The sequence below is a fragment of the Bacillus rossius genome, chromosome 1, assembly GCF_032445375.1.
Source record: "Bacillus rossius redtenbacheri isolate Brsri chromosome 1, Brsri_v3, whole genome shotgun sequence".
Lineage (NCBI taxonomy): Eukaryota > Metazoa > Arthropoda > Insecta > Phasmatodea > Bacillidae > Bacillus > Bacillus rossius.
Genome location: NC_086330.1, coordinates 256,150,459 through 256,176,520, shown reverse-complemented (window position 1 = coordinate 256,176,520; position 26,062 = coordinate 256,150,459). Strand labels below are relative to the sequence as shown.

The 26,062-nt window shown below is 39.0% G+C and overlaps 1 protein-coding gene across 4 annotated transcripts in view; it reads right to left on the bottom strand.

The window, feature by feature from the left end:
• Positions 1-2,004: 2,004 nt before the first annotated feature.
• Positions 2,005-26,062, bottom strand: part of LOC134527493 (uncharacterized) — a 148,658-nt gene continuing 124,600 nt past the window's right edge. For all 4 annotated transcript variants that reach the window (XM_063360217.1, XM_063360218.1, XM_063360219.1 and 1 more), the window contains one exon: positions 2,005-4,915. In XM_063360217.1, the coding sequence (XP_063216287.1) occupies positions 3,531-4,915 (1,385 nt within the window). In that variant the 3' untranslated portion in view covers positions 2,005-3,530. The remainder of the gene's footprint in view (positions 4,916-26,062) is intronic.

Genomic DNA, 26,062 nt, shown 5'->3' with positions numbered 1-26,062 from the left:
CAACCAAGGGATTTTATTTTGGATATGGAATCAAAGATGGAAAAGATTTTGAATCACGAATTAAACATGGTGCACCAATATCAAGCTATAAAAATGAAAAAAAAGAGTCCCTTACTGAGTCGGAAGCAATTATACATGTAGATTTCAGTGAAAATTATCTAACAAAATACGCTGAAAAAGGTACAACCATTCCATTTCGGAGGATTGAGACAGCAAATAAGTATGCACACTGTTGTAGTCTACACTAAAGATGTCGATAAAGAGCTTAAAAGCGAATGTTACTGCACTTTGTCACAAAATTTATCGCACTCACTCCTGCAAATTGGGCCCATTTACAGCCCATACTTGACCGTTTGCCGGCTACTGTTACGAATTTACATTTCTTGAGCGATGCGCCGGTCACCCAATATCGTAATAAAATGATGTTCAAGGTTTTGGCAACAATGCTGGGAGATTTCTACCCTAACCTTCAAAATTTAACATGGAATTTTCATGAAGCAAGCCATGGTAAGGGAGCTCCCGATGGAGTGGGTGCAACTTGCAAGAGAACTGCAGATCGACTAGTTGCGAGTGGCACCGATATTTCATCAATAGATGACTTGGCCAAAGCCTTTGAGAAAACCTGCCCGAATATTATTTTCACCGTATATGATGCAGACATATCGGAAAAAGCAGCAAAATTGGGATCTACTGAAGGTATAAAGATTTTTTCAGGCACACTAAAGGTTCACCAAGTTACCGGTTGTGTATTCGTACCCAATTGCCTGATATTCAAAAGCTGCTTCTGTGACTTGAGTTATGTTGTCATTTTCAATTGTGTACTTTGGATTATCCACAAACACATCCTAAATCTCGTCTACATGTTGATGATATATACGGAGCTGGTGATTCAGAAGATGAACCACTAATCAAATTTGTAAGTCAAGAATGCACAAAGAAGCCTAAAGAAACACTACAGCTTTCTGTACCTACCACAAGCATTAAAACCAGATTGCATAAAGATGATTCAAAGCCCTCAACATCTGGAAAAAAATCATTCTACAATGGGGACTTTGGGCTGGTTAAACTTCAAGATAGAAAAATAGACTATCGTTATGTTGCAATGTGTACAGGTGTTGAAGAAAATGATGACGTTCAAGTTGTATTTTGTAAAATCTGTGATAAAACTGGAAAAAACTTCAGAATTAATGATGACGATATTTCTTTTATCACCTGGGATCAGGTTATAAAAGAAATACCTGCCCCTAACTTAAAAATGAGAGGGCAGCGTATTTTTTATGCTTTTAGTGAATCTGTTGATGTCTTTGAATGCGGGTTTTAGAAAAAATTAGGTTTTTTTTTTTTTAGTTACCTTTAAAATTTAAAATGTTTTTATAGTTTAAGTACAAGCAATGTTTAATACTGTGAAACAAAAGAGAATTTTTAGTTCTTGTTTCTTTTTATTTAATTATTGCCTATTGATAGTAAAGTTATATATATATTTGGTTTTGATGGACAAGAAAAGTAAGAACCTTTTCATGTTTTGTACCTAGCATTTAAGATACATTTATTTTATACACAAAGACTGCTAAGAAATGAATAGTCTGATTATAAATAATTTATAATTAAAATAAATAAAGAAGATTCTTAAAAATAACTTTTTTTTTATGTCTATCCCTTCCCTGTTCTTAAAGTGCCCTCCCCTGCACAGTGTATTTCCCCTGGTCACTTATAAAATGAGATAAAACCAACAAATTGACTGGCCACTTTGTAAAAGTTTTCAACTTAGCAGATTTTATAAAAAAAAATGTATACTCAAGTAAAAATATATATATAAAACAAAACAGTGCCACCACTTCATACAACTAATTACCTCTTGACTTAGAATGACCTTAATATAACAGCTAAGTATGTATGACTAGAAGCCGGAAAAATTAGCATCTTTTTGTAGATGCTATTTTTTGTTGTTGCTAATTTACACTTTCTATGCTATTATTTGGGAATTTACAACATAAATGCTATTCATTTGTAAACATATCCTTTATAAAATTCCACATAGCTGCTACATATTTTTCGACAGTTTTCAAAATTGTTGTACAATAATAAATTATCTCTTCACACTTAGAAAGAAATAACCCAGTCTTGTAGACTTTCACTAATATGTCTGTCACTTAAAACTTATTTGCACTTCAGTTAATACACAAACACAACACATCTACCATCTTTGCCACAGATTTTCTTATCTCATAGACAAAAGGTGTATGGTTGGCTAATAAGATAAAAACAAAACAGGCTGCCCTATTTTGCATTTTGCTTTGGCAGTAGTGTGAAGCAGTCTATAGCCGTGACCACAGCAGTGCTACGGGTACTTGGCATTCCCCCAAAAGTTACACTTGAACCATATGGTAATTTCCTGGTAATTGTTCTTTAAACTAGTATTCATGACCTGAATGTTTCATGATATTGCCATGGCTCTGTGACGCAGCCAAGTTACATGTATACAAAATAACTTTAAAACATGAACAACACCCAATTAATTCAGTTGTTTTTGTATTATTCTATGAATTAAATCTACAACTTAATGTTTGCTAGTATATTGCAATATCAATTTTAAAAATTAAAACAAGCATTCAATATTATTTTTGAGTTTTGATCTTGAAAGGAAATAAAAAATATATTTTTTTCCTACAAAACTGAGAGAGGGTTATTTGTGGGTATTTGTATATTTGAATATTTAGTTTACAAACATTTAGAATGTAAATATTAAGTTACAAATAAGTTGCATTAAAAATGCTAATTTCACAATAATAGATATGCTAATTTTGGAACAAATTCATGCCAATTTTTCCAGCCCTAGTTTGACTGAATGCCTGAAATGAGTTTCCTACTAATGTCTGTGACAATCAAAATCATCTATAAAAACATGGAACATATTAACAAAACTGATATATATTAATAAATCAACTATCAGTAACCTCAAGTTCCCAATGGCTCACCACTAGAAGCAAGGTGACACAGTGGTAAGACACTGGACTCTCCCTCCAAAGGACCAAGCTTTGAATCATGGTCTGGTCAACCTGATTATGGTTTTCCTTGCTTTCACAAAATCACTCGCTGAGATGGTTTATTACTTAAGACCCTGGCTGATTCCTTCCCCAACATTTCTGTTCTGCATAGTGTATTTATCGTCCGTAATGACCTTGATGGTGACGAGACTACAAGCTCATAGAAAAATGGTGTTCAACCTCCACAAAAGGTATCTCAGTGTAGAACACCATACAGATAACAAAGAAAGACCTCATTACAACATAATAGTTCCAAGCTGATGACATAATTGTTCAAGCAGTCCCCTTGTGACAGTACATCGTTAACAATCATCATTAGGAGTGAATGCCAGTGATCAGCATCTAACATGTTTGCACCAAAACTGCAAAGGAGATACGATGCTTAAACGCTGTGATGAATATAGAGTTAATCTGACAGGTAACATACAACGCTGCGAGACTGACCATGATCCAACATGTACAATTTCACAGAAGAGCACACGACTACTAGCCGTGCATAGACCTGCTCTGCAGCACAGCCGGAGAGAGTGTCTCCAGGACCACGCATGGTGGGTGCTTGAGCTGGAAGGTAAGCTTCTTGATGTCCACCGTGGGGTTGGTGAAGCGTGTCCGTCTGTTGGTGCGGGGTGGTCGCGTGTTCCACACGGAGGAGTCACCTAGCACCTCCATGTCTTCATACAAGTACTGGTACGTGTAGTATGACTTCTTATACGTGCGTCTCTCACGCGTGGGGGCGCCCCTCCTGCTACCCTGACGTGGAACTCTTGGCACGGCCGGTATGGCTAGCAGGGCCTCCTTCCTCGGGGGTTTGCATGCAAGGACCCGTCTGCTCTTGGGAGCAGGAGCCGGGGCCGGGGCCGGGGCCGGGGCCGGGGCTGAGGCCAGGGCACGGGCTGGCAGCAACACCGCCACTTTGTTGCGTGGCCACGTACCGGTGCACAGCCCCTGCCACAGGCTGGCATAAAAGCTCGGGGGGCGGCCAGCTGTTGTGTCCACGAACCTGACATGACTTATACCTTGGAAGAGGCTGCATACGGGCAGCTCTGCCCCGACACACACGCGGTCCACCATGTCCAGCAGGACCTGGTGGCAGTCTGGCAACACTGTGCACCGTTGCTCTTGCACGACCTGGTGGCAGTCTGGCAATACTGTGCACTGCTGCTCTTGCACCTCCTGCAGGACTTGGTGGCAGTCTGGCAACACTGTGCACCGCTGCTCCACATCCTGCAGAACCCGGTGGCAGTATGGCAACACTGTGCACCGCTGTTCCACATCCTGCAGAACCCGGTGGCAGTCTGGCGACAATGTGCACTGCTGATCCACATCCTGCAGAACCCGGTAGCAGTCTGGCGACAATGTGCATTGCTGATCCACATCCTGCAAGACCCGGTGGCAGTCTCGTGACAATGTGCACCACTGATCCTCCTCCTGCAGGACCTGGTGGTAGTCTGGCAACAATGTGCACCGCCGCTCCACCTCTGCCACCAGCCCTTCCATAATGCCTTGGCACTCCGACAACACGTCCAGTGCTGGCTCCAATGAAAAGTCCACAGAGTCCCGGTGCGACAACACAGCAGAGTTACATCTGTGTCGCGAGGCCACTTGCACAATGTTCGCGTCTGTGATGATGCGCTCAATGGAATCATCTTCACTGGCTTCCACAGTGAACCAATCAGGCCACTCTGCTTCCTGCTCCGCTCTTATCTCCCCAAGGACTTTTGCTTTTGTGCCGCCATTATTTATCCTGTGTATACTGTATGGTCCCAAATAGGACCGGAACTTGGAAAAACAACTGGACATGATTGTTTTACTGCTGTAGTTCTGAGGTAGGGAGCCGACTCCTGTGCTGCTGTCAGCATTCACACCGAGCCCTGTAACAGAGGAACATGTTGTAAATCGGTTTGAAGCACGTGTCAACCACGTATGCTTTTGAGAGTAATTGCTGACCAGGAGTAAAAAAGGATATAAATGCAATTTTTGACAAAATAAAGTTATGAACAGAATAAGGCTATATGTGTTTAGACCTACAAGGCCTACACAGTACTAAAGGGTAGAAGTGCCTGCGATATTCCTTGTGTCACAGTCATCGAAAGATAGCAGGCACTGAATGTGCCAACTGTCTCATATATCATGAATGCGTGAGCTGTGCATTAGTGTTGTATTATTTTCAGGTAAAAATGATTGTTCACAATAATACAATTATTATTGTATTGTGATATTAGAGCACCTTATTATGTCTGCAAACAGTGATGTTAAGAGGTCCAAAATGCCATTGTTAGGAGATGGAAACGAATCAAGTGAGACATGTTGCCTTACCCGATGCTATGGAGATTCCCTCCTCGGGAAGGGAAGATGAGAGGGTTGAGACACTAGTCGGGGTCTAAATGGCCATCTTGCCACAAGGTAGCAGATTTGCAGGAGACACTGCCAAGTCGCGAGGAATAAAGCCGAGGCATGGGTGGCGTGAGAGGCACAGGTGACGCAATCAAGTCTCTTCTAGGGATATTAATATTGTTATGAATGTGAGAGGCTAGGTACCCGGACGGCCTGGTGGCGGGCCCACACAGCCACTGACATTACGCACGCATACCTTCGGTGATTAGAGCGGCCCAGCCTGGCCACCCCCTGCCCCCGCGCCCTCCTTCCTCAGCGCTGTTATCTATCCCTCAGTGGCCTCGGAATTACACAGGTTTACTGAGACCATCGTGTGAAGTGGCGTAAATAACTCGCCGATGTTATGGATGCTTCGTACGTTGGGTCGGCCCGGGATGACACGACACATCACAACCACTCCAGTAAGTTCCAGAAATACGGCCAACGGGTATAAAAGCGGTGATGCCGGCCTCGGCGCAAGTTCCAAAAGACAAGCGTAGATGCAGAGCAATGGGACTGTATGTGTGGACAAGTGGGAGGTAAGGGATGAACCATTGTTGAGCCTAGCTCCAGTGAGGAGTGTGAAATGTAGATTTGACAGATACTTAGTGATTTGTGAAAACACATTAAGTGTGGTAATATAGTAATGTATATATTAGTAGCAAAAAAATTACAAAATTAATTAGGCTATCCTTATAAACCCGTTTTCCCCATTCCTAACAATATATGGGTTCCCCGCAAGAGCATGCACAAGGTTCCAGTTGTAAATGATTTGTCAAGACAATTTCTGGTGCAAGGCCATTTATTCTACCCAACACAAATCTTTTATCTTTCACAGACAGGGCACTCATAAATGTTATAATCAGTTACAGGCAGTGAGAATATAGGCATAATTCTGTATCTTCTTGGAGAACAAGCTAAATAATTGTGGTCTCACTTTGTTCCTGGACCATACATCTATGACGAGGCAATTTTAGATTGTGACACTCACTTTAATCCACGTAGAAACATGATATTCGAGAGGTTTAAGTTTAATTCAAGGGTGCAAGGGGTAACCTAACCAGTAGATGAGTTCTTACTGCACTGCATACTTTATCAGACAGTTGTGCCTACGATGATCTGAAACATGAACTCATCAGATTGCCTCGTAGTTGGTATGAAAGATAGAAAGACGTGAGCAACTTCAGCTGCAGAAGACCTTATTTATGAAAGAAGCGGTACTGGCGGCGAAACAGGCAGAGATGCAGTCGCACCAGTCCCAAGTCCTGCAACAGATAAGCTCCGCGGGCATTGATGTGAACGTGGTACGGAGAAGACCAGCAAGAAGCGGCATCAGAACCTATGGCGGCTCATCAGAGGAGGAGGACTCCTTACCTTTCAGGAGAGTCCCACTGAGTGCAGGGCAGCAGTGTGCATTCTGTGGGTGGGGACAGCATGACCAAAGGCTGCTGTCCAGCCAGAAGTGTCAAGTGTTTTGTGTGTTCTAAACAATGCCACTGGGCAGTTGTCTGTAGGGCATCTAAACCGTTTACAGTTAACAATGTTGATGAGATGCAAGGTAAGCTAGAACATAATGATGAAGATCAGGGGGATTTTCTCGGAAGTTTAAATCTCTACTTACAGTCTGTCAATTCAGGTCCGTGCAGGTCATGTCCTTGGACAGTTGACGTGGAAGTGATTAAATTTGAAAATGTTTTCCAGTTTCTTGTGGATACAAGTGACTACGTTATTTGTATACATTCAAGTATGGTGCCTAGTTCAACAAAGACTTTATTATCTCCTGCAGGGATAAAATTCGAGGACCTGATGGTCTCTGTTTAAAAGTGTCAGGGTTTCTTTGGTTACTATTTAAACACAAATCTGAATGTTACAAGGATAAAGTTTATGTAATATCTTATCTCCAGACACCTATATTAGGTAGGTTTGGTGGGGCTTGAAATAATAACCTTTAAGGAGGAAACATTGGCATTTCAGGGAAAGGGAAATGTACACACAACCTCCTTGCAATCTGACACTTGTGTTGACGTAAAAAAAAATTTCCAGGACATTTCAGAAGCTTGAGGCAAATCCCTGGGGAAATAAGTATTCATCTGAATGACAACGCTTGTCCATATGTTCAGTCTGTACCTCGAGCTGTACCCATACCTTTTCGTGATAAGCTTAAAACAGAGTTGAAACGTTTAGAGCAACTAGACATTATTGAGTCTATAGCAGAACCTATCATAGTAGTGCCCAAAGGAAATGCTGTACGTATATGCAGGGACTACACAAAACTAAATAGGTGTGTACACAGACCTTATTTCCCAATCAGTAGTGTGGAAGAAACACTAGCCCAGTTTTAAGATGCTAAATATTTCTCAAAGATTGATGCAAAATCAGGCTAGTATCAAATCAAGTTGGATAAACAGTCAGTTGCTAACCACCTTTATAACTCCCTTTGGAAGATTTTTTTTTTAAGCATCTACCTTTTGGTGTGTCACGTGCAGTGGCGTAGCGTGCCATCTCGGCGCCTGGGGCGGGAGACCTATTTTGCCGCCCCCATTCTATAGGTGCTTAGTTAAAATTAAATTTCACATGCAATGAGGTACCTTATATTGAAGTTAAAATAGGATGAGTGGTTTTACAAGCGGATTCTACGGGCCTTATGAGCAGCGAAGTCAAAAATAACTTTGTCAAAATCAATATTAACAGCCAATTCTTGTTCAATTGACAATATAGCCAAGTTTGATAGTCTAGCGGAGCTCATAGTAGATCTGAGGTAATTTTTTATTAGTTTCAACTTCGATAAACTTCTTTCACAACTTGCAACACTAATCGCCAAAGTCAAATATATACGAATCAAGATGACTATATTTGGAACCGAAATTCCGAGATTCAGTTTTTGAATGAACTGGAGGAGCTCCAGTGGTCCTTTACCACTTATATCTTCCTCTGATTCAGAACAGGCAACAACAACAAACTGCTGAAGACGCTTCCGCTCCATCTGAAACTCGTCCTTGTCGATGTCTTCTAATACATGGGAAAGATCCCCGAACTTGCTGTCCAAAAGTTTCGCTGGCATCAAAAATCCGAACTTGTCCGATATTTCTTGAATTTGCTGGAATAGAGTCGTTATTTCTTGAATGATCTTGTCGAATGATGCGATAATCTCTCGACGGATTTCCTGTTCGTGAGACAAAGCTGCATCTTCAGAAGATTCATCGCCATGCATGCGTTTTTTCCTGCGAATTCTTCTCGTTTTGAGTTCGATTCCGAGTTTTTCGCAGAGAGTCTTAGCAAAGTCAATTGCTTCTTGCACGAAACGGTCTCTACTTTCCACTAAGAGGGTTTTCAAAGCGCAGAGTTTCTGAGCACACTTATCCACACTTAGTCCTCGTTGCTGCAGGTAAATCTGTGCGTCATCTACTTCAGGTAGCACTGCAGCCCAAAAGCCAAGAAAAGTTAGGAAGTTAAATGACTGCATGGCTGTCAGGAGAAGACTGGCTCCCGATCTTGTTTCGGAAGTTTGAGATGAATCTGTTAATTGTTCTAGTACCTCAAGAACTACCTCAAACTTATTTTTAAGCATCTTGACAGCTACATGTCTAGCTCTCCAGCGCGTTTCAGTGACTCTTTTTACTGCTTGACCTGTGACGGCATCCAAAGCGTTCCATCGAACAGTTGATGCGGAAAAAAAGGCAAACAGCTTCTCCAGAGTTCCAAAAAACGTCACGGAATCCACTGATTCAGAAGCAGCGTGTAGCCCAGCCAAGTTTAGTGAGTGGTTTGTGCATGCAACGAATATAGCTTTCGGATTCAGTGCTTTAATCCGGGCTTGAACTCCATTGTGGATCCCTGACATTGTGGCAGCATTGTCATAAGACTGTCCTCTCAGATTCTGAATGTCCAGTCCGTCTGATGTTATCTTCGCGATTATATCGTTGCTGAGATCTTCTGCATTTTTTTCCTTTTGGTTCGAAGAAGTCAATGAAAGATTCTACCACGGCGACTTTTTCTCCTTCGATATGTACGTATCGCAGAACTTGGCTCATTTGGTCATTGTGGGAGATGTCTGGTGTACTGTCGAAGATTACGCAATAATATTTAGCTTCTTGAATACGACGGATGATGGTGGATCGAACTTGCTGTCCCAGTAAGTTTATAAATTCATTCTGGGTTTCTGGAGATAGATACGAAACTGAGACTCTTGCTCCCAGCTTTATCTTTGTCAGGTGTTCCATTAGAAGAGGGTCGTATTTAGCTAGGAGGTGCACTAACTCCAGAAAGTTCCCGCGATTGCCACTATCATCTCCTCGAATGTCTTCTCGATGTCCTCTGAAGGCCAGATTCTGTTTGGCTAAGAACTGGATAATATTCAGCAACCTGTACAGTACATCCCTCCACTTCTTCTCCTCACTTTCGAAAACTTCTTGTTGTTTCTGATCGATGGTTGCTGTACAGTTCAGGCGAACTTCCAACTCCTTCCATTTCAAGAAGCTCTGTTCATGGCCCAGGCTATTTTCATGGTCTCCTATTCTTGTATTTAGCTTCCACCATTTGTTGAATCCTTCATCAGATGTGAATTTAGAGCCGGAATCGCCAAACAGCTTGCAAGAAAAACAATACAAGGATTGCCCCTTTGACCCCTGGTGCGAAACTATAATTTGTGGATTTTTGGGATTTAAATTAACGGACTAATAAAACTGAAACTGGGATTTTACGTTCAGCGTGTTTCACCCAATCCCTGCCAGACCTAGAAGAAAAAAGGCGTCGACCGTTAGAAAATGACTTAACTGAGAAGGGCTTGTAAACCCATAATTTGTAATTAACTAATTTTTTGGTATATTTATTTGCATGTTAAGGTGTGTCAATTTTTTGCTAGATTTCGCCTATGTTAATTGGTATTTACAGCGGTGATACGCCCGGTGCGTATCTATATTTGTATTTGTATTTGTATTAATATGTTCTTATATATTTTTAATGCCTTTTTGGTAATTATATTTAATTTTCGGAGCTCCGAAGTATATGATCAAATTATAATTTTTTGGGGGAATTGTTAAAGTATTTTTTTAGTATTATTATATAGCTATTTTTTTATAAGTAGTAATAGGGCATGTATTTTATGATGGATGCGCCTATTTGTGATGAAACGATTTTATGATATATATATATATATATATTTATTAAATGTTGTCATATAAATTTTGCGTCTTTTTAACTTGCTGCCTCCTCTCACTGTTCGCAACCTTATTAGTATTTTTTAAGCCTGCTATTAGTTTGGGTTTTAATATTTTTTTGGGTTTACCTGCGCTCGCGGTACGGGGCAATATAGGAGTTTTACTGTGTCCCGGTTTGCGGAAGTTGTTTGGTTTGCCCTGGGTTAGGGTCAAACTTTACAGTACAATGCGTAGTACTAAATTCAATGAGAGCGAAAGAGAGGCATCGACACGGGCCGACGCGTGAAACAAAAGATTTTGTATGAGTAATGAACGTAATAAGGAGTGCCGCTCAACTCGGCTCGCGCGCGCCGGGCGGCGCGGCGTGATGCGATGTTGCCGTTCGTATGTAAACAAACAAACATTATAAAGAGCTCTCTCTGTCAGTGATTTCGCAGTTTTTCTTTTAAATAAATATTAAAAAATAGTTGGTGCGCAAAATTTTAGATAAAAATGGAACATTATAGTGTGTCTGACACATGTAATGAATGAATCATAGATCAGATCTCAACCAGCTTCACCGGCGACCCGCCCCCGCGGGCTGCCGCCCGGGGCGGGCCGCCCCCTCCGCCCCACCCACGCTACGCCACTGGTCACGTGCTCCAGAATATTTTTGTAGCAAAATTGCTCGATTTTGGAGGACATTCCAGGTAGCACATTTCACATTGATGACATCTTAATATTTGTACTGTCTATTGAGGAACATGATAGGATTTTCCGAGTATTTCTGCAGAGGTTAGAATCTACCAGCATTTCAATTAATACAGATAAGTGTTTTTGGGGTTACTTCTGTCAGCTTGAAATGGACGTTTCACCCTTCCTTGTTTGCAAGCAAGCGCCATCCCCTCCACCCTCTCCTCCCCCCTCTTGCAGGTTTTTCTGCTGGTCATGTGGTTTTCCGTAGTGAGGTTTCCACCCCTCTTTGCCCCCTCAACTACTGAATGCATATAGGCCCTTGTCAAGCTCATCTGAGCCTCTTCTTGATATCAATTTTTTAGAATCAGTTGCTAGAACGAATGTAGCGGATCATGTAATTTCACCTTATTATAGTACGTAATTGTAAATGTACAACGTGAACTTACAACGGAACATGGTACGTGTTTATTTATCATAATTTTTTTTTAAATTATTGTTGCTGGCCAGCCGTCATTTTTTTTTAGCTTCTTTTGGTATTGTTGTTAAATGCTTTCATTTTGGCCCTTTCAAACCATTTTGAGTCGTGAGATTTCACGGTTTCTAGTGTTTGCGGTGATCAGTTATTATTTAAAGAATCTTCTTACAAAAATGTAAATTTCAATGTTTTGTTCTGATTGTTTCTTTTTGTTTAATCGTCACGCTCAATGTGTATCTGGGTTAGTTTGCTCTTGGCTGCGTTAAATTTTTTGTTGCTATATTTTTGTATAAACTTGCTGTTGACCAGTATTTGTATTTGCCTTGCCTGCCCTGGCAGGCGATATTTTTGTTACGCATAAATTGTAATCAATTGCATTGTTGTTAGAGGGCATCCCTTTTGCAAGTGCATGATTACTTTTACGAGTGCATGATTTGTGTAGGAAATGCATATGGCACACGTTTCTCTGATAGAAAGATTCACTAAGACTTACAGGTCTGGACACCATTTGATTATATAATGTTTCCAATACTCGTCTTCCGTCACGGAAATAATTAGAGCTTAAACGGCCATCCGCCTTCGCGTGTGTATTTACTCATACTAACGTAAGACTTTAATGTTAACAATATATAGGTTTGATCTATGAAGTATTTAATCATTTGAGATTGTTCAGTCTGAAAGCTGTGTGTGTTTGACACACCCTTGTACCTGAGACACATATAAGTATTATTAATTTTTTTTATTTTTGTATATTATGTATTTTCCTAGAATTCAGTTTAAAAAAAATACCTACGATTGATTATGATTTTGACTCAAGTGTTAGTAATTATTTTTTATGTAACATGGTTAAGCGTGAGTCATAGTCAGGTGAACACCCTCCCTGCTTCTGTTTCCTGTTAAAGCACAGGACTTCGTTAATTACGCTGAGCACCCCTTGGAGGTTGTGGGTTACTGTCCGTCTTTGGAATCGAACCCGGCATTCTTCAAGCTACTTGGGCCATGTCTTAAACTCTGAGGGTGTTTCAGTTGATCTGGAAAGAGTTCATGCTATCCAAAACTTACCAGAACCTTCCACCAAGCAGGAAGTTCAAAGATTCTTGGGATTAGTAAATTTCTCCTCAAAATTTTTTCCAGAAAAATCAACATTATTAGAACCATTATATTCACTCATAAATGAAAAAAAGTTCTTTTGTTAGAGGGCCATCCCAACAAGAAGCATTTGTGCAAATAAAACAACTTCTGTGTCAAGCACCCACATTAGTTTTTTTTTTGATGCAGGCCACCAAATCATTTTCAGTGCAGATGCTAGTTCAGTGGGTTTAGGGGGATGCCTGATGCAAGAGAAGGATGGATGAAAGGACATAGTTGGTTATGCTTCTCGCACACTCTGAGACACAGAAAAAAAATACTCTCAAATTGAAAAAGAAGCTTTAGCTCTCACCTGGGGTGCAGAGAAGTTTAAACAGTACTTTTTAGGATTGCATGTGATAATTAAAACTGACCATAAGCCCCTTATTCAAATTCTGCAAACTAAATCCTTGGATGACCTGACACCCTGCTTGCAAAGGTTTTGCATAAGGCTGATGAGGTACTCCTACACTGTACAGTATGCTCCGAAGAAACAGTTACACGTAGCAGATTGTTTATCACAGAGCCCTCTTCAGGATGCCAATAGGGAAGGTCTAGAGCTCGAGCAAGAAGTAAAGGCTTATGTGAATCAAGTTTTTTCAAAATACCCAGTAACTGATAAGTTTATTTCAACCATCATGCAAAAGCAAGCAAAGAATCTAGTCTGCCAAAAGTTACAGGAATACAGCTTAGTGGGCTAGCCACCTAGGGACGAGACTCCAGAATATGTCTTACCCTATTATCAGTACAGACATGAAATAAATTTATGATAACTCCTTCCTTCTCAAAGGAAAAAGGCTAATAATTCCAGGCCCTATTCAGTTACAGACCTTGCAGTTTATCCATACGGGTCACTTTGGTATAGTGAAATGCAGGGATCATGCTAAAAATGTCAAGTTTGGTGGTTGGGGTTGTCTTCTCAGTTAGAAAATCTAAATCGTAACTGTCCAGAATGCGTTCAGGAAAGGAAGGATTCTAGGCAACCGCTATTGCAAACAGAAAGACCCACTCGGCCCTGGCAGGTTATAGCCTTAGATTTCTTTAAGTACAAGGATTGGTACCTAATAGTCATGGATTACTATTCCAGATATTATGGGATCATTTCCGTGAATCGCATGACTGACACTATAGTGATAAGTAAGTTAAAGGAAATGTTTGCTCGTTTTGGAATACCTGAGGTATTGCGTGCTGACAGTTGTTCCCAGGCATTGTCTAGAGATTTTGGAGCATTCGCCACAGACTATAATTTTCACTATCCTCAGTTGAACGGGTGTATGGAGGTTGCAGTTAAAATAGAAAAACATTTACTCAAAAAGAATAAATATAATTTTGAACCCCTTTTGGCCTATCTCAGCACACAATTAAAAAATGGGTTCAGTCCAGCCGAACTGCTTATGTACATTACGTTCCACACTACCTATTCTCCCAACTAAACTGGCACATGCAGTGCCGTCACAACTTGTACAACATCAGGAACATCACCAAGGTGTAAAGCGAGAAAATTTGCAAGCACAAGGCCCACAATTGACAAGACTTAAACAGAGGTGATACAGTTTGGGTTACAGATTTGAGGACTTATGGACAGGTAGAGCAAATTGGACCGCAGCCTCTTTCATATATTGTCATCACTCAACAAGGTAATTACAGGAGAAACAGATGGTTCCTCATTCCTGCATCATATAATAAAGTGAATCCTAGGTTTGTAGGTCATGGGAGGGCAGATGGTATCAGTAAAAAACAAAGTCCTGCTCCTAAAGAAGCTGAATTGTCAGAGCCACATGGAGGGGATGTGCTGGAGAATGTTGGAAATGATACGCCTCAGCAAAGAGCGGAGGAATGCAATGTGAGTGACATCGAAAGTGAGACCTCAAGACAAGGTTTCAAGGGTTTTACAGAGACAGAGAGATCGGTCAGCAAACATACAAATACTGGTATGCAATAGAGAGCTACACATAAACCTGTTGGGTGAAAGACTATGTTTGTTAGTGTTTTTTTTTTTAATCTAGTTATTATAGATTACCTAACTGGTTGTTAAGTAGTAACAGCTTGTAATTTTAAAGAAAGAGATTTTCTGTAAGGGTTGGCAGGATTGAAACAACAGCGGACTGATCTAGTAGGGCTATCTTGTAAGGAGTGATGGGGATGAATAAAGGAATTGCCTGATGGAACAATATGTTCTAGTTTGTACCTCTTATTCATTACATACAAAAAAAAATCCCTGTTAAGAAGTTTCTCAAGGTGCTTAGAAATTTAGACTTATTAACAGGAAAATTGTTTAAAAAGGATAAAATTTTATGTATTTATAGGTCCAGTTATAAATATTTTTAATTTATCATGCAGAAAATTTTCTCAAGTACTACTGTATGGGCCAAGTGTGGTATCTGAATGTCCTACTCTAAAGACTAAATTGCACTGTTGGTGCCTGGAGAAACTAGTTGAGAACATGGCACATCCATTGTAGGTTTGTCTTGTGCTGACTTCTTCTGCGAATTTGTTTACGTTACAGTCCACTTTAAGCAAACTGAGCCCAGACATTTGGTTCTCCAAGCCAGATAAATCAGTAACACTCGTGTTGGTTTGTGTCATGCGTGTTGAAAGCATTACCGTCATTTGTTTGACATGTCTCAAGGTAAACTGTTGCAGGTTTATGTGGTTATTATGAGTAGTAATGTGTGATGAGAGATACAGGTCAAACTCATTTTAAAAATAATGTGCAGTCATAAGGAAAGTATATATTTTTCTGTTTTAAGTGATTACTAAATATCACAGTCGTCATGACATCATGAATAACAGGTTAGTATGATACATGGTTGGAATCAATATATTGTATTGAGTGTTGGAAGAAGTCAATAATTGATGCACTGGTGTGCCACTGTGCTTCAAATGTTTGTTGACAATGACATCTGTTGACCTACCGATATCATGATGGATAAGTATAAGTGCTAGCTGAGCGGCTAGAGCGCACAGAGAAACGATTACAGCGCACAATGGTTATTGCTAAGAAGGCTGACACTAATTGTTCACAGAGCAGGTTATTTAATTGAACTTGTGATCCACTTAATTAGAGTGCAGGTTTTGAGAAAGATCACCTAGAATAAGAAATGTTGTGTACAAACAACGAGGAGTTTAACCAATACAGAAAGATTAAATGAATTCAATGGCAAATATTATTCCGAAATGGCAGGTCAGATCACTAAAGTGTCCTCATCATCTTTTAGAGTAGCACAGCTGACAGAAAAACTTCTGCAGTAAAGTGAATAGAGTGGGTAAGTTTCAATAACTTATTTTAAACATTAGTGGTGAACGAACCACGAACTGTTAAATGTTGAACAGTTCATCTACTTTAAGTAAGCCTTGGAGGGCAAGCCACTAACATTGGTACAATCTGACAAAAATTTTGAGGTTGCGTGGTCTTTCTTCGTAGAGCGGATTGACAAAAAGCACCTCACAATGTCCCAGCACATGATGCACTACTGTAGGTTCCTGTAGCTATTGTGAATTTCATAACATCCACGTGTTGCCTAATCTCAACAAAGAATGAAAATATGGCAGTGCTGAAGGCTCCCAGTTGCCAGTATAGAGAGGGATCTTCTCTCGCATATCTTGGAGAAACGTGTTGGTGGATACCTCTGAAAAGGCAATGAAGATGAGTCAGGACAGTCTCAGTACAAGTCAAATCAATCCAAGGTCAGCATAAAGAGGAAGACTCAAGACACTTGGCGTAACATACTGAATACCTACTTTGTCATCCCTTCTTCATATTTTGTGTGCAAGGGCACCCACTCTGTCTACCAGTGCAGTGTGTTTGTTGACAAGAATCCTAGGGATATATTTATGTCAGTCAAAGAACACTATCTTTGTATAAATTATCTACAGCCCTCGCACCACTTGAACAATTGTAGGAGTTCCAGATCATGTCAGCATTGTTTCTCTCGTATCCACACATTGCTACATTTCACCAGAGATGACCAAAGCAGCCCAAAGCCTGAAAATTCACATGCAACTATGGTTATATCAGATCCACTGATACATTGGGTGCCTTTCAACAAAAAAGGGTTTTGCTTGACTCAGGCAGCCTAGCCAACTTCATTTCTGAGAAGGCCCCATCACACCTAGGACTGAAAGACAACACACTCTCTCCAGTGTATTTCTCAGGTGCCATTTAGCATGACCCTTGGTGTGTTATGAAACCCTGTGAACAAAATGGGCCTCACATTTCGACTGACATGTTGATTATACCACTGATCCTCTCAACACCCTTGCATCCAAATACTTGGGAGCATCTTGCACATTTGAAGATGACAGATCCCAACTATATAACTCCAGGATGTGTTGATATGTTTGTGGGTGCAGAGTTATTCCCATACTTTTTGACAGGAGGAAACTTGAAGGTTTACCTGGTAAACCAGTTGCTCTGGATCAGTATTTAAATGGATCCTAATGGGTAAGGTTCATGCATTGAAAGCATCCCCAGCTGTGGATGTCTCACTTTCTTTGCAAGGTCCAACGCTTCCAGTGAAGTTTTGAGTGCTGTGTTGAAACTACTCTGGAAATTAGAAGAACTTCCAGATGCCAAATTCTCTACTCCACGACGTAAATCTGCACATCATTTTTGTTTTAATCCAGATAATTATTTATAAGATGTTCTGTTGTTCTATTCACATTATTTTTGGATCTCTACTGTCCATTTAATTAATTACTGCACTTTTAGTTTTATTTTATTATTAAAGAGCTGGATTAGTGGCTAAAATTTTGCAAAAATTTAAGTACAGAAGTGGAGTATCTATGGCAGCTACACTCTTCAAAAAACCGCCTCATGCAGGGCTAGAAGTCAAATGGAGTGCTCGGCGCAGAGCGAAACATTCATGGCGCGTGCGTGCCAACCTGCTAGGCGGCAACGGATGATCGACCCGAAACTGGACGGCTATATGGAGACCTGAGGCAGCCCGCACCTTGCCCTGCAATGACCAGACTTCTTGGTGAGATTGTTTGAATTTATCTTGCGTGTGTGGATAGAGGCACATAAAACTTCATAGTTTTTGATGCTGTCCACAACTATTTTTTCTTCGTAATGGAAAATAGTAGACGAGACCTTTGCATGTTTAGATATAATAAACTGTTGGCTCCTCCAGTGCTGCTAGTTGTGCCACTTTTAAGTAATTTATGACAGTTAATTTTTATTTAAAGATATTTATAATATAGTTTTCTCAAGCCTTTCGGCTCTGCATTTTCAGCATCCCGTCGCCAAGCGGCAGTCTGGTTTATTATTACTATTATTATTATTTTTTAAAGTGCTGTTTACAGCATTTCCTGTATCCCGTGCAAAAGCATATCACGCCACTCTAACATCCTCTCCCCGCCTTTCTTCCATCACGGTGCTTCGCTCATGCAAAAATCTTTCCCCGTGCTCTGATCCTAAATCCTTATCGCAACTCGGCAGGATCCTGGCTTGCACACTTTTATCCTTCCGCAAACTACTTCTTGTGAAGTTTGATTTCTCTCCACTCTGGTCCGAATACTCCGATGTTTTATCTGCCTCGACCTCTCGCACTACTTTCGACTCCCTGCACACTGACACACGAGGTTTACCGCGTCCCTCGGCTCTCGCTGCAACACCAGAGAGACTCTTGCGCACCTCCGCCGTGAACAGACATAACATCCATGTTCGTCTGAGTTTTTCTTCACGTGCGTTAGTGCTGGTTTTAAATATGGCATGTAGTCGCTAAACTATATGGGATGGTTCCCAAATTATTCTTCTCTTTCAACATGTAGTTTAGTTGCTAGTATCGTTTATTATTTTACTTGTGTTGTGCTACACCCCGGACCATGGCTGCTCCTGTGCGACATCTCGTCGGCATGTCGTGACGACATGCATCCTCTACCCACTTTTGGTAAGTTCCACCTATGTTTCTTAACTTCTACCCCTCTTTTTTTCTTTTAACTTTAACTTTAACCTTGTGGCTGTTTGTGTTCATTTTATTTTATGTTAATTCGCTGCATTATTTGCTGTGCAGTGGGTTCAACATTTCTATGTTTCTACTCCTTCAAGTTTCAAGTTTCTACTGCTTATTTTATGTTAACCAATGCCTTCACCGGTTTCCTTCTTTTGAGGGTTTCCTGCAAATTCGCTTCAGTCCTAAGGATGCCTCCTCAATATGCTATTTCCTGCACTTCTGCTGAGGTCCAATGTTTTAAGAGAAGCAACCACTTTTATTTATTTAATTTTATTAAAAAAAGCATTGAAAACTTTGGGACTTATTAACAGTTTTAAAATGATAATTGGTAAATCTATGTTATTATAATAAGAACATTATGTACAAAGGGCCCTTTCTATTTTATTCACCCTCATGATAATGATAATAATTAATTAGTATAATCTCATATGAAAACCAAGATAAGAGACCAGCAAAATATATAGTACACTGTATACAAATTTTTTTTTTATAATTTAGTGGAAAATCATGGTCATTAAAATGACTCAGATTCACTTATTAGTAAGTTAGGTTTTGTAACCAGTCTTGCAACATCTGTATTATATATGCTTATATAAACTCAGCACGCATTCGCACCTTTATTAGATTATTTTTCATACCAAGGGACCGTCAAATAGTTTACATTCCAAGGTCATCCCACGTCAGTAAGTGACGTGTGGGAAAAGAGAATTAGTTACATTGGCACGAGCGTTGGAGAACTGTTTGCGCAATCAGTTTCTTAAGTTGATTTCTGTGACAAGTATTTAGTTGTGTTTAAGCTTCACCTATCGTGGAGGTGTACCTGTCAAGCCACTGCTGGGGTAAATACAGTTTTAAAAGAATTTTTGAGGCAATTAATTGCATATAAGTTTGGGGTCAACTCAACCCGAAGGAAACTAGGGACTTTAAGAGTCCGTCATCTTTTATGTTGGTGTTTATGGCGGATGCTATAAATTGTGTAAGAATCACTCTACCAGCGAGGTAATCTCATCTGAGGTTATTGTACCGAAATGTTAGGCCAATGTAAGCAAGGCGTAAGCTGGTGTGGCTGCGTGTGGAGTATGCAGTCAAAGAGGGGCTTCGTGGTTGCGTGCCTCAACTCTGGGGGTCTATGTTGTCATGAGGTAGAGTCATCCGAATCGCCTCATAAACTACCTGATTTAGGACTAAGATACAGACTGTGTAAATAAACAAAACAGCATGCCCCAGAATATTAGTGTGGACTCTCTGACATTTTATACTGGAAATTTTGTATAAGTTTTTTTGCAAGCCATATTTGGGCTTTAACTATTTTTTTGTAAAAGCATAAATCAAAAACTTTTAAAGCCCGAAGATTTATTTTTGGTTGTATTTACTCATGTATAAACATGTATAGATTTTTGGCTGGTTATAGTGTTTTCATAAAAAGGGCTTCAATCTTTTGCAGGTGATGCTTAGCCTATTTACTAGTGGCCAAGCTGTATAAACAAGGTTGTATTAGGCTACTTATGATTTTACATACTACAACTACTTTTGAAGTGTGATAAAGGACAGTTAAAAAATATTTATTAACAGAGTTATTGTTTTTGAAAATAGTACTCTGCTAGTTGGTACCTTATCAATTCCTATAACTTTGTTTCACAGTTGTTTAAGATGTTAACCGCAGACTCACTGACTGCAATAGTCAGGGAATTTTTTGGAGTGTTTCGGGCATATTCCTTTATGGGTTTTTTTTAAGGTCTGCCATACTCCCAGCAGTGTGGTAGTGGGTTTGCTGTGCCTCTCTAGCATAAAGAGGGCATTACTAGAATGTGAGCCGAGTTTCGTTAATTCTTATGTTGCCTTTTAAATCAACTGCATCGTCATGATGCATCAAACAGATTTACCATAAGATTTTTATTAACCATGATCAAAGAGATTATCAGCGTAGTTTTCTATGAAGGAAGAGTGAAGGCCAACCAGTGCAAGAGTATCATCTGAATACCGTAACTTGTGGTGTTTTTTCATACCTCCATCTCACATTGCGGACTTTGCTTCAGCTAGCCGAAGAATAGGAGGAGGAATTTCCTATTGCTTCACAGGTATTAGTAAAGTACACGTATGTAGATGATGTGGGTACAGGAACCAACTATCTACAATCTCCTAGTGAATTCAGGCATGACCTGCAATTGCTACTTATGCGTGGGGCTTTACACTGCGAACATTCTCCAGCAATCGGTCTGACATCTCATTAACCTACCCTCAGAAGTTATACAGCATTCATTAACCAGTATTCATTTGATGAAAGCCCTTGTGTGAAGTGTTGAGTCTGCACTGGAATCCCAGTCAGGACACTACCTCCTACGACTTTCAACTTCCATCTCCAATGCTCATGAAGTGTGGACATTTGTCCGACGTAACTTAGATCTTTGACCCATTGGATTGGTTGTCACTTCTGATGCTTATGGCTAAAAATCTTATGTAATGTCTCTGGTTATCAGTTGTTGAATGGGATGTCACAGCCCCAGCTGAGATAGTCTCCAAATGGGAGGCAATCAGAGATAAACTGCTTATTCCTTGCTGCATCATTAATCTCCATTTCCATTCAACCATACAATTGCATGGGTTTTGCAACAGTTTCCACCATCTGTTACTTGCCAAATCTAAGGTTGCCCCACTAAAAACAGTCTCCCTCCCACATATACATGCCTCAAAGCACTTCAGTGTCATTAAAATAGTGAATATAGTGACATTCCTGCATGTTAAAGTGACTTTAAAGTGACTCCAAAGCAAAAAAAGTGACCAAAAAGTGACTACAGAAATATTATACAATAATATTATAGACTACATACCTTTAAGAAAATATATAATCACTAAAACAATAAGCTAATGCTTTAAAAAAAACGCACATATTATGTACAGTTATTAATTTAAGTCCTTCCAAAAAAAATCCAAGCGAGAGTCCTTAAAACACAAGATTATACAGCAGTGCCATTAATAATTGAAAATATATATTAGCTTACCTTTTATTTAAAAATGATCCAGTGCATTTAAACCTTTTCATACTAAATGGATACTTAGTAGAGGTAGGCCTACATATAGAAACAAAATTATATACAGGCTTAGCATAAATGATTCATTCGTTTTGAAAAGGCTATATTTTCAAAAGTAGGACATGTACACACATGGAAGCTATATGAAAAGAAACACAAACTCACCAAGTTTTTACACCCCTACAAATGTTCGATATGTGCCCCTTTGGTTACACGACACACATCCAGACAATACTCGAGCTCATTCCATACATTTTGTAGCATAGTCCTGTCAATGGTCTGCACTGCAGCACTGATGCGTTCTTTGAGCTCGACTAAGGATTGCAGAAGTTGGGGTACGTAGACAATGTCTTTTAACGTATCCCCACAGGAAAAAGTCGCAGGGCGTTAAATCTGGAGATCTGGGAGGCCAGGGGAACAAAGCTTGGTCATCCTCACACATACGCCCAATCCAGCGATGCGGAAGTTCATCGTTTGAGTAGTCACGAACTGGGATGTACCAATGAGGGGGTGCCCCGTCTTGTTGGAAAACCAAGTCCCTTAAGTCAGCACTGAGTTGCGGGAACAACCACAACTGCAACATATCTAGGTAAAATGTACCGGTCACAGTTCGCTCAGTGAAGACAAATGGCCCATACACCTTTGTTTGTAACACTGCACATAAAACATTCACCTTTCGCGAATCTCTTTCAACTGTCATGACTGCATGTGGATTTTCACTGCCCCAGACACGCACATTATGACGATTCACCTTCCCAAATAAGTGAAAAGTTGCTTCATCGCTGAATATCAACTTGGTGGAGAAATCCTCGTCCTCCAATTTTACATCTATAATACTTGTAACAAAGTAATAATTAAATAGGTAAAACAATCATATTTTACCTGATTCACTTCAGATAAAACATCATCATTGACCTGAACTTGACTTGCACCAAGAAGATTTTCTGGTTTTAGCAGAGCCTCACACACCCCAAGTTCTTTGATGGAGTCAGGTTTACAAACTTTCCCAATTACTGTTTTTACCAAGGTATTAAGTTCGTCAAACATAACATTAATCATACGCTCATCTTTCTGAAACATGCCAGTGAAACGTGTGAACAAGCGAGCACTTGAAGTCACAAACAATAATTCAGCCTTCATAGTTGGTTTCTTTAACAATTCCACAATCCTTCGATACTTTGCACAATCGCGCGAACACAAAAAAAAAACAACTTAAATTACATCCTTCAGTTAAATTTTTAACAGAAGAACCTAAATTATGCAGAACCGATTTGGTCTTGATGTCAATCACCGTCACCACGGGCCTGTGCCAACGTCTGTGGTTATCTTTTCAAAAAGTTCAAGTAAGTGGCAAAAATGTGGCTTGGCCCTGACCACAACGTGAAATTATCCGCCTCCTGATTAACTTCATTGTATCATTTTGAGCTGCCGACGATGCGGCTTGCTGGTACGATGATCAAGCAACACTGGCTGGATGATGCAGCCGCCTTCCCATACAAATTTGGAAACAAAGGGAAAACAGCCCCAAGGGCCAACCGACCACAATCACAAAACACATAACCATATAGGGAAAAATATGTGCTCAAATTGTTCTCCAAAAGTCTGGAACGTCATATCACCCCATAGCCTCTTCTGATTGGATGACGAGAATACAGCCCAGCAAACCTTCTGGTCCAGTGCTGCGTAGTAATGCGCCTATGTAACCGGTTTTCCCAACAACGCACTAACTGGAGACAGGAAAATGAACTTATTGATGCCAGAGTGTCGTACCCCTGTCTTTCTTTCTTTATGCTTCTTAAATTATACAGCGTAGTAAACCAGAAGATGCTTTGAAAATGAAAAAATAAATAAATAAATAATCAATATACATGTTAATTTTACTGACCACACAAAAAGAGGAAAAAAAATTATAAAAAAAATTACATTCAACTTTATGTAAAATCTAACCAAAATAAATTCTTATAATATTAAGATTTTTTTAGCATGAACAAAATACCTTAAATGCCTATGCATAATATATGAAACATGATTATGTAAAATAATTATGAAAACTTACATGAATGATTCAGTGTTTATTTTGGCTATTAGAAGAAAATTTGGGGTAATGTTGCAGCCTATAAATATATTTTAAAATTTTAGTTTTTTAAAAAAGGTTTAAAATTTTAGTTTTTTTAAAAAAGGTTTAAAATTTTAGTTTGTTTAATAAAAGGTTAAAAATTTTAGTTTTTTAAAAAAGGTTTAAAATTTTAGTTTTTTTAAATTTATGTTTTGCTATCTTTTTCAATCGCTAAACAGTCTTGCTCATCTTGAAAAAGGTTAATACAAGTTTAAAAAGAAATACACAATACGTTATATTTAGCAAGATAAGCTAAATAGATTGTTACAATAAAATGTCTAAACAAAAATGAAGGGACAGACAATTTATATTTGTGATTGAGAAATTCATTATAAAAAAGATTGGAACAGAAACAGGCTAGTTAGTTTATGGTTTTAGATTTTTCACTATTCTTAGACACATCACACATAATTTTGAGCATGACTAACACAAAATCTGCAGTGAATTGTTATAGAAAATGGTTTATGAAATAAAAAAAGTTTATCTTTAATCTGTTTTATTCATATTAAAGATGTATCAAACTCCTAAATAACATAAATTTATATAATATGCTGCAAAAAAATCATTTTTCTTAAGGAAGTGGACAAAGAAAGAAATTAACAAGAAAACACAAGAAAAAAAATGATAATACATTTTTCTTGTCCATTTTGCTAGTCGTTCCTCAATCAGCTATCTTCAGTTTTTGTGGGACAATATTGCAGCGTTGTACTGCTGTTGCAAATATTTGTGGCTAAGTATTTGATATGATTATTCTTAGATACTTGTTAAATTGAATATTGGTTCACTTTCAAGTTTAAAGGTAATATATAACAAAAATAATAAATTATGGCTATTTCAAAAGTTCAAAAGTTCTTTCTGTTGATTATTAAAGGAGTGGGTTATCATTCTTAAGGTAAGAAAACTGTTTATTGTACAGAGATGAAATGTCTTGTGATTTTACTATGTATAAATCAAATAACTTCATTTTCGGAAGTTTGGCACAGGATGCCACAACTTCAATGAGAGTGGAGAGGGGAGGTGTAATGGAATGCGACCTCCACCATAATCAGTGGTTTTATTTCGTCCTCCTCCCCACCACCAAATAATTAACCCAGAAAACATATTTTATCTATCATAAACATTTAATGAATAAAATGTGTAGACCAAATTATGACACATGTCAATATTAAATACAAGGCCATGTGAAACCTTTAGGCACATAATGAAGAGGCAAGGTCAGGGAATAAATTCACTATTAGTAATGGAGGAGTCTTAAGCAGATGTGTTTTTATCTACACACTGTCACTGCCGAGCTCTGGCCGGCTGTACAACACTGAAAGCAACTAATACTATGTATCTAACAAGCTATAGAATGGAATTGTGTTTTAAGTTAAACAGCTACACTCAGACGGGATCTACATAATTGCAGTTTGTTTTCAATAGCTTTTTAAAGAAAAGTTAAAGATATTCTTCAATGAGATATGAATTTATTTCACTATTTTGACATCTATTAAATTAAATATGTGCAAAAAATATTCATTTGTGGCTAAGCAAAAGCATAAATAAAGGCTCCTAACTTTAGAATACGACAAGTATGAAGACCGTGTTAATGGTTTCTTGTAACGTAATAAGAAATTTTACTGCCAAAATATTAAAGTATATCTTTATTCATTTGTTTTATGAGCAAAACTTCACCACAAGTGGCCTTGTTATTACCAAAAGAAAGCAAAGCAATGAATGACACACAATGTTTTGCAAAAGTACACACTAAGTTATTCATTTTCAGGGGCTTTTACCAGAAAGTTTAAATTATTATTATTATTGGAACGGAAATTTATTTTAGTAGAAAAAAGTCTCAGGAATAACGTATTATAAAAAAATAAATTAAGCCACTCTAGGTGTAAAACAAAAGCAGCAACATGTTGTTGTGTGTGAACCATTGTGATGAATAAAATGAGTGCTAATGAGTGAAAAAAGCATCTCACACTGCAAAATCTGAGAATACATTCATAGAAAGTTGTAAAATACTTTTAGAAAGAGTCTTTCAAGAACTACGTAGTATTTGTATACATAATTGATTCGCGTAATGAAACGGCGGAAATCAAACAGGAACTACTTCATATTAAAAGTTTA